Raw genomic sequence first — 12037 nt, 5'->3', positions numbered from 1 at the left:
GGGTCTGTCTCTGTTTTCTATCTCTGACAGTAAAGAGATATTTTGCCGACTCATACTCTCTGTTTAGGGCCAGATAACATTCTAATCGACTTTGGCTTTTAGTTTCTTCTTTCCAATGTTCCAAATAGGTTTTTTGCATTGCGATAGAATTTGGTTTACTCTGATTGGTGTTTGGAAAACAGTGTTGAGGTGAGACTGGTCAAAGTGTGTTTGAGGGGGGAGGATTAGTCTCAGCACCAACTGATGTAGGGGACTCTTTTCTGGGCTCAGCTCTTGGATTTGGAGGGCTTTTGATTGAAGGGTGTCTCGGGGGCTGGATTTAAGGTGAATAAAAAATTTAAGCGCTCTCTTTTGAATGCTAATTATCAGTGGGTATCTGCCTAATTTTGCTCTACATGCATTTGTTGGATGTAAGATGTATCTGCAGAATTCTGCATGTAAAGTTTCTGTTGGGTGTTTGTCCCAGCGTGTATAACTGTGATGACTGAGTGGACCCCACACTTCATTACCATACAGCGCAATAGGCTGGATGACACCATCAAATATTTTCAGCCAGGTTTTAATGGGAATCTGGAGATTATAAAATGTTCTCTTAATTGTGTTTAGGGCTCTTCGAGCTTTTTCTTTGAGTGCATTCACTGCCATGTTGAAACTCCCTGATGCTGTTATTGTTATATCAAGATAGGTATAACTCATGCTGTGTTCAATCATATGATTATTTATATTAAACTGGTATTTATTTTCTTGACACTTGGGCCATTTCTGAAAAATCATGACATTAGTTTTCTTCATGTTTACTGCTAGGGCCCATTCTTGACAGTATTTTTGGACTATGTCCAGCTGCAGCTGTAGTCCTTGTTCAGTAGGAGACAGTAGAACAAGGTCATCAGCATAAAGCAGATACTTCACCTCTCTATCTAGGAGGGGGAGAGGATGAGAAGCACACTGATCCAACTGAACAGCAAGTTCATTTATATATACATTAAATAAAGTTGGACTTAAATTGCAACACCTCTTCTCTGAGTGAAGAATTCAGTTTGTTTGTCTCCAATTTTAACAGCACACCTGTTTTTAGAATATATTTCTCTCTCTCTCTCTCTCTCTCTGTATATATATATAAACTCTCTGAAGAAACATCCCTTTTTCAGGACACTATTTTAAAGGTAATTTTGAAAAAATCCAAATAACTTTACAGATCTGAGAGACACCTAAGACAGCACTACAGGGAGACAGGAAGGACAGCTGATCGTCTTCGCAGTGGCAGATCATGTGTAACGTCTCGGGTTACATAGCGGAACGAGATGCTGCGCTTTGCTAAGCTCTTTTGGGAACAATCCTGCATTGTGACCAGCTGTGAATATGTGTGTAACATGTCAATGAACATTAACCAGAATTTATAGCCTTGGCTGGTGAGATCATTAGATGCACCTGTGGCCAGGATTTAAATAGAGGCGTCACCAGCGTGTCGTCAGATATCTTTTTCTGAAGAGCAGTCCTGGGACGTCCCAGTGCGGCAAAGAAGTGCAGCATCTCGTTCCGCTTTTTTCAGGGAACAAGGGTTATGCATGTAACCCGAGACGTTCCCTTAACAAAAAGCTTCACTATGATGCTGCGCTTTGCTAAGCGCTTTTGGGAACTCAATACCCACGCCGCCGCACTGACGCTGTCCGGACCCCTACGGTTGTGAAGTGTGCTCACAAGAACGCGAGAGGTCTCAGACAAGAGCTTGAGATGTCGACTCAAGGACGTAATAATCCGAAGTAGCATAAATATCTAAACCATAAAATTTGACAAATGTGTGCGGAGAGGACCAGCCTGCCGCATCACAAACTTATTCAGAGGTGAGCTTGAGACGTCGACTCAAGGACGTAAGAGTCCGGAGTAGCAAAAACATCTAACCCATAAAGTTCGATGAATGTGCGTGGAGAGGACCAGCCTGCCACGTCACAAACTTGTTCAGGCATGAGCTTGAGTAGCATAAACATCAAAACTATAAAATCTGATGAATGTGTGCGGAGAGGACCAGCCTGCCGCATCACAAACCTGCTGCAGAGGGACACCTCTAGCCAAGGCTTTAGAGGAGGCGACCCCTCTGGTGGAGTGAGCCCTGACACCTACTGGCGAAGCTTGACCGCGCACCTCATAGGCCAGGGCAATAGCATCCCTCACCCAATGTGACATAGTCTGCTTGGTAGCGGGCGGCCCCCATAGCAGACAAATAATTGCCCTGACTTCAGCCACTGGATAGTGCGGTGGACATAAGTCTGAAGGGCACGGACTGGGCAGAGTCCGTGGAGATTTCCTGCTCCGGCATATAAAACGGCGGGGAGCAGAAGGCTTCCAGAGTGACAGGATGTAGTGTCGAAAAAGGCACCTTAGGAAGGAAGTCAGGATGAGGATGCAGAATAGCTTTGGCCATACCTGGGGCAAATTCTAAACAGGCCGGCAAAACAGACAGAGCCTGTAGATCCCCAATCCTCTTAAGAGAGGTAATCGCCATAAGAAAGACCATCTTGAGAGTCAGAAGTCTGTCAGACGCTGACTCTAGCGGTTCAAAAGGGGGTCTCAACCAGACCCTCCAGGACTATTGCTAAGTCCTATGAAGGAGTTCTGGTCCTAACAGGAGGCCTCAGTCTCATGGCTCCACGAATGAAGCGAGCGAGTAGAGGATGCCTCCCCAAAGGCACCCCGTCCATCAAGGCGTGGCAAGCCGAAATGGCGGCCACATAAACCCTGAGAATAGCGGGGCATATGCCTGCTGACAGTTTTTTCTGCAGAAAGTCCAGAACTGAAACAATTTGGCAGTTAACTGGATCTGCACCGTGTGAACTGCACCACTTTTCGAAGACACCCCATTTATTGGTGTAGATTCTTCTGGTAGAGGGAACCCTAGCACTAAGAATGGTCTCGATAACCTCAGGTGACAGCCCTGTGTCCCTGATAATGTACAGATTTTGCTCCTATGGAAAGAAATGGGTACTTTTAATCACCAAGGGCATTAATAATGTGAAAAATTTATATTACAATTTGAAAAAATAAATACAATTTATCATAAAATAATCCTCCATGTGCAGCAATGACAGCTTTGCAGATCCTTGGCATTCTAATAGTCAGTTTGGTACCCTGTCGTGCCGTACCAGAGTTGTCGCTTTAGGAAGCTGCCTATATCGCATTTGCCAGGATCCGCTACTGCATCATAGCATAGCCTACTCAATTTGGTGATTTTTACCACTACTGTACATACAACAGATGCAATGGTGCTAAAAACAAATAAGCATCCAGTTATTGAACAATCAGTCAACAACAAAAAGAAGAGATACCCTCTCACACAGCGACCTGGAACTGGTTTAAAACTGTGGATGACTGCGCATATTCGTCGAGTGAGTGCTCCTCTGTTGCTGTGCGTCGGCTCACGCCTGAGGTCGATTTGCGCGCCTGCAGCTGTGGGAACCTCGCATTGAGACCTCTCTTAACCACGCGATATTTGTCACGACTCCGTGATTTCGCCAACAGCGGATTATTTTGTAAAGCGAAGAGCTGGTTCGAAATAGCATTTATTAGAAGAATAAACCTATTTTGAAACAGAACTATCTATAAAAACAACTATGGCAGAGACAGACCCCAAATCGGTTCAGGATCTGACAGCAGTGGTAAGTTAAAGGAAACATTAGCCGTGTTTGTCAGAATAGGCTAATGCTAAGCTTGTTTGTCATCTCTGTTTGGACGGGTTTGACGCAGACGTCAGCTTTCTTTTCACTCTTTTAAATAGTAATTAATAAGATTATGATCGAATTGCGTTATATAAGCCTGTTTATTCTCTTCAATACGGAATGACGCAAGGAACAGTTAAACTCAATTAGCCTAGATTCAATTCAGTAACCTAGTTGATCAAGCCAAATCTCTGCATTTATTCCATTAATGACAATTGTTAATAGATTATACTTAATTTAACGTTTTGGTCAGATTTTAGCATTTACTAGGTGGTGTTTAAATGGCAGGTCTTCATGCATGATCATCTGCACAGAACTGCATGTTCTTTCTTACAGGTGCAGACTTTGCTGCAGCAGATGCAGGACAAGTTCCAGACCATGTCAGACCAGATCATCGGGAGAAATATCCTTCCCTCTTAATAGTTATAGATTTAGGAATGAGGAGCCTTTAAGGGACTTCAGTGGTGGTAGAGGACTCAGATTTTCATTTAAGATCATATATGTTTAGAGGTGCCTGCATTAACAGCACACCTGGGGCATTTGAGTGTAAAGTGCCCTGCTTAGGGATATATTGGTGATAGGGGGTCTTGGCAACTTTTCCAAGGCTTTAACCTTTGGGGGAAAATCAACTTATTTCACCACCATCATCATTGTCATAAAGGAGACACATCTCTCCAACTCCCTGACAGGCCAACACAGAAAATGCAACCACGGAACCACCATAATTCTACACGTCTTCTATTAAGCTTAATAAATATGCTGACTAATTCAAAAGTGATTTCAAATACCAACAAGCCTGTGGTACTCTTAGCCCTTTAACACATTTTACTGTTTAAATACATAATTTCTATAGATTTCCCCTGGGCTTGATCAGAAGTCACTCAGTCTGCATTGAAAATGGCAACATTTGCTTTTACAATCCTAGCTTCCGAACCACAACATTATAATCCTCCTACCTCCACCCTGTAGCCAGATTTACAAAATTGCCTAGTTAAAGTTTAAATTAAATACAGCTGGACTGAAGGTTAGTATACAATTCTTACCATCAGAAACTATTAAGCAGATGTTGCTGTAACCATGCACCATGCAGTTTAAAAAAAAAAACTGCCAGATTATGTAAAAATACATAAAAAAATTTAAACTTAAAAAAAGGGTCAAACTTAAGGTCAAACTTGATATTAACCTTCTGAATTCTGACTTTTACTTTATAAGGTATTGTTGATCACCATAAAATGACAGAAGAGCACACGATGACATGAAGTTCCCCAATAGTGGCTCTTCCAGGAGCAATGACAAAAAAACATGTAGACGGTGCTTAATGTGACTTGCTTGTGGGCCAGCTAAAATTACAAAAATGCTTCAGAAATGAAAAGCGTGTTCATATGTTTTGAATGATGGTGCACAGCATTCCCATGTCTTTCTTAACAAGACTCACTTGATGAAATGAGCACGCGTATCGATGATCTGGAGAAGAATATAGCAGACTTGATGACTCAGGCAGGAGTGGAAGAAATTGAAGGAGAGAATAAGGTCAAAGAGGGAGAGACCTCCTAGTAGAGGTAATCTTATTGAATTTACATTTCTTTAAAGCACTACGATTTCAGCCCATTTTAAATGTCAATGCATTCCATTCTGGAGTATTGTGGTAAAATGCAGTGCCCTGACCTAATGTTGTCTTTCACAGGATGCCGAGTAAAATAAAATATATACACACTCTTCAGGAGCAGCAAGATTTTCTTTATAGTGACTAAAATGTTTTGATTGATGTGATGCTTTTTTTTAATATTTAAAAATAATTACAGTCAGTCCTAATATTGTGACTGTATGCTACACTTTTTCCCTTTTCTGCAATGGATCGCAAATAATTTTTTTAACTCACGATTAGACATTCAACTGTAGAACAGAAACCTGCTTTACTGTAATAACAGCACTACCCCAAGTGCCAACCGAATACCATTTCCTTTCAAATGAATTTGTTGAATTAAAAGTTGTTTCATAAAACCTGTTTCCTCTCTTGTTACTGGAATGGCCCCTAATGCAGCCCTTTTTTAACCCCACTACGTCTCCGTTGTTCCCGTTCATCTAGAAAAATAGCAAACAAGGCTTAAATATTTTGAAGTAACATCTGAAACACTTAAGCGAAGACTAACAAGGTAAATTCTTCTATACAAATTTTTACAGACTTTGGTCAATGCGTAAACTAGGTATGAAGAAACTTTTATAACAGAAATCTCATAACACTATCAAAGGTCTAGTGCATGATGTGGAACATAAAAGCTTTAGCTCAAGTTTGATATCCTGCTAAAATAAATTTTTTGTATTTTGGAATAGGCACAAAAAGATTTGCTGTAACATATGTATAACTGTATATGTATAACCACTGGTAGCTTATTTTGTGGGCTAAACAAAATCTGTCAATAACATACCTGGGTTGTATTTCACCCCAAAATCACAAGGAAAATATATATTTTTGCATAAAGATAATTTTAGGTTGTTTTGCAATGTGAAATAATTTCCATGATAATCAAGCACATTTTGCCTTTAATTCTCTACTGTAAAGCCACAATTCTGTCATGCTCATCATTATAATGTCAAAAAAGAAACTATTATTTTAATGGGTAGTATGTATTGTACTGGCTTTTTGTTTATGCATCTTTACAACTATTGGGAATGAGATTAATTTGTTTCCTCTTGATTATTTTTTGATGAGGTGAAATTGTACCCATGCATTTTCTTAGAGGACAATTGAAGCTTTTTATGTGCTTTACATGAAAAATTATAAAGACAGATTTATGAACATTTATTGAACTTCCATATATGAACTTGAATACCTGAATTTGATAAAACAATACAAAAAAAAAGTATAAAAAATATAAAAGTGCCAACAATATGACCATACAACATACATTTAGCCAACAGTTTCAATTAAATTGTGATTTTGAATAACATTTTAGGATGAATTAGGGGTTAAGCAAACCACAATTAGAACATAAAGTCAACTTCGGTCATGTCGATAGCCCAAGCAAACTTATCCCTTAGGGTTTTGTTGTATATTTTATCAAGTGGCACCTCCATGTTCTTACACCTAGGAACAGAAAACAATTGAGTTAGGAAACACTATTCACACATTTCATATCAAAACCGTTTTTAACAAATCTTTCATTTGGGAAGATGTTTTGTCAGGTGTGTTTGAGCGTGACATCACCAGGCCACACTGATGCGTGGATCCAGGTAGTTAAGTTTGGAGGTGCTCAGGGCGATCTGTTTGTTCTCCTCTTTGTCCATAGCCTGAACCTCCATCCTCAGCAGCTGTTCTTCACATCTTTGCACTGCTTTCTTCTTCCTCTCCACCAAACTGAACAATGGAAACACGCATGCTTCAACATGTGTAAGAAATAGTCTTTACATTTCTGCATGAGGATTCCAAGGGCCCTAGAATGAGACACTTACGTGAGCAGCTTGTTGTCTGAGCTCCCTTTGGCTTCTTTCTTGGCCTGCTTCAGCTCTTTCTTTGCCAGGGCCAGTTGCTCTTTCTTACCATCAATCTAATGGAGTAAAAGACCCTAAATATCTCAACACCCAAATTCAATCAATATGATCATATTCAAGCCCTTGATTCAATTTATTTAAATGTTTTATTCAGACAATGTTTCAGACTCTTATCTCCATACCTTTGTCTGCAGATTAGACATGGATTGTTCGAAGGTCTTTGGCGCCGCCCGCTGATGGTTACATAGAATTGCAACCGCACGGTTTGCCCTGTTGTAAGATAGCAACTTCTCTGCCACATTATCTGTCACTGTAGAAAGAATGACACATAAACACTCACACATAGAGGGAGACAGAGAAGTGATGAGATGGAAGAGTAGTGAAGAATCTGCAGTAACGGGTAAATGTAAACCTAAAACTGACAACTATTATGCCCTCCTTTGCACCCCAGGGGTCACAAAATATAAAAACATGTAAATACACAAAATAAACATTAATCTGCCCTTTTTTTGTCCTCAAACAATAACGGTGCGAGTAGAATTAATTTCTAAACATCTAGGCTACCATCACCTCAGTATGACATGAACATCCTGTCCTACTTTCTATTAATCAAAATCATTCCTATAAAGAAATTACATGTTTACTTCTAGAAGTACTATAAATATCATTCAAAAAGTGTAAGGGGGTGAAACTATTGAGCAGGACTGCAGATGTCACATTTATGGGTGAATTGCACAGATTTATGGGTGAAATATTTAATCTGGGTCACACTTTACCCCAAATCAAGAGAATAAATAAAATAATTTCCAGCATGCAGAAAATGAAAATTATTTGTATTACTGGAATACAGAAATAATAATCTTCCAATGTGGACACATACATTTTTTTTATTATTACTACAATCAGCACCGCAGACTGTTTAAATACTAAAAATGTTTAATATGTATGGTAATGACAATTTTGTTTTTATTTTTTGCATTAGATAAGAAAGGGGGTGGGGAATACGTAAAAAAAAAATAATTCCACAATACAGGAGAAATACAAACAAAGGTTTCCTCAAATTTTTCCCAATTAAAAAAAGTTTCACTCCTAAAGAAATTAATTGTAATTTTGAAAAATGATCATATAAAATCATAGGCACTCAAATGAGATGAGGACTCTAGTCATATCAGTAACCTTATAAAAGCAGTTTTATTCTACATAGGGAGGGGCACCCTTATGGGGCAGTTATTTTAGAATCACATGACTAGCTGAATACAACTCACTTAAGTCTTGTAATTGGACACTTTCACTCTTGGATTAAATAAATCATGGCTGATTGTAAATAGTGAAATTCTACAGTGGCATCTGTAACTGAAAGCTTTAGATTTTTGAATGTTGCTGCATCCACACCACCAGGTGTCACTGTAAGTCCAAATTGACTTGAGCAAAAAGTTACTGATTGCACTTTTAAACAGTAAATATGCTTTTTTTTTAAATGAAAATTCCTTATTTAGAATAATAATAATAATAATAATAATAATAGTTTCTTATTTCAATTTTTTGTCTTTGGGGGAAATTAGATTATCATGTTCTTCATGGGCTTTGTGAGATACACCCATAACATATTCTAGTAGTACATGTAGAATACAAATATTGAAAAGTTATGGGTGGGACTATATAGTTCTCATGATTTGGTACAATACGAGGTTATATCGAATTGAGATTAAGCTATATAGAATCGTGAACAACACTAGAATGACAAAGTATGACAGAAATTGGTTTAGGTTTTAGGAAAAAAAAATTTCAGAAAAAAATGCAAATTCTCAATTCTCATCAAAATAAAGTCCTCTAACACATTATAAATGCAAACATTTCTCATATACCTTTTTCTATAAGAAAAGATCACAAACAAATAAACCTTCAAAAATCATTGTCTACATTCAGGCTGGTCAGGTGCAGAGAAGTACTTTAAATGGAACATGTCCTAAAAAAAACTCTATACAATGAAAGGGACAGATGTACAGAATAGCTGCACTTTATTATCCCATGAAAGTGCAGTGCATGGATCTAATCTTTGATGGACACACATTACACTGAAGAAATGTTCCATTGAAATTTCAAGCACTTTTCTACAAAACAAGGCAATTTCCAGGTCTTCCAGTACTTAAGTTCTAAAAGCTTAATTCAAGCACTTAAAGCACTTCAAGGACATCATGCAAACCCAGTAAATAGCGTATAAAAAAAGGGCATTCCCATTTATGATCATATAAATAGAAAGCATTTAAAAATGTAGAATTTTGCACGAAGTTCATAATTTATGTTAGTTTGTGATATTTTAAAATGTGACCTATACTACTGAAAACACTCTCAGACTGCTGCCTGAGTGACCTCAATTAGTTTGAAAGGTGTATTCTGCCTATTTTCAGCTTAGGCAGACAATTCAAGGACCTTAAACAGGCTTCATTGTGAACATTTGTAAAGTACAAGCCAACATATCCAGCACTTACACACAGCACCTGAGGAGCTAGCCCTTGCCACGCACAGAGCTGAATTAATCAGGGTTTGTAGTGGATGAAGAAAACATATTTCCTCTATGGCGATCTGACATCACAGATACAAACATAAAAGCAGGCTCATTAGAGCAAACACACACACTTCATAAAACTGATAATGTGTAACACTTTACCTACACTGCAAGCAATGTGAAAAAACTTAAATGTTTCCATTACAACGCATCCTAACCGGACATGACATATTAAAGCGACAATCAGAACTTCCACTGAGGATACACCATTATCATCAGTGTGTGTCCAATCAGCTTTGTTGATGGAGCATTTGTGAGAGTCCAAAACTCTGTACACCAATATTCAGCAATGAACAAAAATGTAGACTCAAACAGTCACTTTAAACTGCAGTGGGCTCCGCAAGTAGTTATGTTGCTCGCACAGTGTAGACAGCTTTGTGGATTATATGTGCTATAGATTGTCATGCTAATGATATCCATATGTTCTTGTGGACTCAGTTGCCAAAATGTGCTAATGATATTTTGAATTCTCTGACAGCAATCCATATTGGCATCAAATTCCAACAACATTTTAACAGATGTTTCAATGCAAATAAATGGATGTTGTACTTTGCTTTGAGCTGAAAATGGAAAGCATGTAAGAGAGAGGGGAAGGCAGAAAAACAGGATGCTCACTGTTGCCGAGTTCTTTTAGTTGTTGCTGCAGGGTTATGGAGGCATTGTATGTCCTAAAAACCTTTGCAGTCAGTCCTGGCATGAGAGAACTAAGGTGTTTATTCAGCAATTGAGTCTGTGAAGACAAAAACAAGACATTAAAATTAGCATTTTCACACAAACACAGACAAACCATCACATTTTATTATTCAGCTTCAATGCAAGACACTAGATGGTGCTGTTGCCTTTGTCAAGAAATAAACGGCCAAAAAAGTTTTCCATGAGCCCCCCCCCCCAAAAGATATCAGACATTCATTACAACTTTAATGGATTTGTGAGTGCAGGGGTGTGGGCTGTATGTTCCAGACATGAAGAAAACATCCATTAAATCTGGCTCTAACACTAGATCTACAAGAGAAGATGAGTGTCTTAAAAAGGGCTCGCATACAAGCTACGCAAACAAGGGGCATGTGCACTGTACACCACATCAGACCTCATAAAACTTCCAGAATGTAAAATCCTTCAAAACTTTCCTTGAAGTAAATAATAAATATTATAATATATCAAAATGAACACCTTTTCTTCACTTAGACACTGGGGCCTTCGCTTTTGGTGACCAAGGAAAAGCTATAAAAGTATGGTTACACACAGCTGTATACTAAGGGGTGCTCAATGTAATCTCTTTAAGAATACTAAATGTGAATGACACCAGCTGTGTCCTTGCAGGTCATATGCTGCTATGTTCAGCACACATGCTGCTATCTGATGACGCACACATGGCAAAACACTTGCCGCATGTTAGACATGTTGGCCTGTATTGGGTTAGGACAACCAATGACACAAAGGAGGTCAATTAAGTGTGTTATTTATATGTGTTTCTAATCTTGCTATAATTGGAGACACAATTGTGGATATGGAACAATGTTCCCTAAAACTTAAAGGGATAGTTCACCCAAAAATTGTAATTCTCTCATAATTTACTCATCTTCATGCCATCCCAGATGTATATGACTTTCTTTCTTCAGCAGAACACAAATTAAGATTTTTAGAAGAATATTTCAGCTCTGTTCAATGCAAGTGAATGGTGACTAGACCTTTGTAGCTCCAAAAATTACATAAAGGAATCAGAATCCATAAGACTATAGTTGTTTAATCTATATCTTCAGAAGCGATATTATAGGTGTGGGTGAGAAACAGAACAATATTCAAGTAATTATTACTCTAAATCTCCACTTTAACTTTCAGATGTGAAAGTGAAACTAAACAGGCACCACATGTGACATGCAGATATAAAAGTGAAAGTGGAGATTTAGAGTAAAGAAAGGACTAACATTTTTATCTGTTTCTTACTCACAACAAGTTAAATCTGAAATATATCCTTTAGATCCTACAAAATTAAGAATTGTTCATTTTGATAATAAAACAAGTTTAAAGGTGGAATTACAGTTAGTCTATGGTACTTATAGTTAGCTTTTATTATTTTGGCCTTTAAGCCATTATATGCATGTGGATTGTGAGGATGGACAGGAAATGACAGGCACAGGGTGAATCAAGATCGGGAACTGACATGAGCTAGACTTGAACAAGAAACACCCATTTATGTGTCACCATAAATCACGTTTAAACGTGCATTACCTGCTAGGCAAAGGCTCAACATAATCATATTAGAAACAATAGA

At 38.2% G+C, this 12037-nt stretch overlaps 2 protein-coding genes across 2 annotated transcripts in view; one reads left to right on the top strand and one right to left on the bottom strand.

The window, feature by feature from the left end:
* The first annotated feature begins 3477 nt into the window (after positions 1-3477).
* LOC127623227 (heat shock factor-binding protein 1-like) lies at positions 3478-5730 on the top strand. Its single transcript, XM_052097566.1, has 4 exons — positions 3478-3650; positions 4047-4113; positions 5146-5269; positions 5395-5730. The coding sequence occupies exons 1-3, from the start codon at positions 3606-3608 to the stop codon at positions 5262-5264; spliced, it is 231 nt and encodes a 76-aa protein (XP_051953526.1). The 5' UTR covers positions 3478-3605; the 3' UTR covers positions 5265-5269; positions 5395-5730.
* Positions 5731-6627: 897 nt separating this feature from the next.
* The window catches only part of LOC127623253 (DNA topoisomerase I, mitochondrial-like), a 40176-nt gene continuing 34766 nt past the window's right edge, over positions 6628-12037 (bottom strand). The window contains exons 15-19 of the mRNA XM_052097617.1: positions 10381-10495; positions 7382-7509; positions 7161-7255; positions 6916-7065; positions 6628-6795 (exon numbers count right to left, since the gene is read on the bottom strand). Of these exons, the coding sequence (XP_051953577.1) occupies positions 6693-6795; positions 6916-7065; positions 7161-7255; positions 7382-7509; positions 10381-10495 (591 nt within the window). The 3' untranslated portion in view covers positions 6628-6692. The remainder of the gene's footprint in view (positions 6796-6915; positions 7066-7160; positions 7256-7381; positions 7510-10380; positions 10496-12037) is intronic.

The sequence above is a fragment of the Xyrauchen texanus genome, chromosome 29 (assembly GCF_025860055.1).
Source record: "Xyrauchen texanus isolate HMW12.3.18 chromosome 29, RBS_HiC_50CHRs, whole genome shotgun sequence".
Lineage (NCBI taxonomy): Eukaryota > Metazoa > Chordata > Actinopteri > Cypriniformes > Catostomidae > Xyrauchen > Xyrauchen texanus.
This window is presented reverse-complemented; position numbering and strand designations above follow the sequence as displayed.

Bases quoted from the DNA above. Each gene is read 5' to 3' on its own strand.
- LOC127623227 (XM_052097566.1), top strand. From the start codon at position 3,606: ATGGCAGAGACAGACCCCAAATCGGTTCAGGATCTGACAGCAGTG. The intron at 3,651-4,046 runs GTAAGTTAAAGG...TCTTTCTTACAG, and splicing joins TTCAGGATCTGACAGCAGTG to GTGCAGACTTTGCTGCAGCA. The intron at 4,114-5,145 runs ATATCCTTCCCT...AACAAGACTCAC, and splicing joins AGACCAGATCATCGGGAGAA to TTGATGAAATGAGCACGCGT.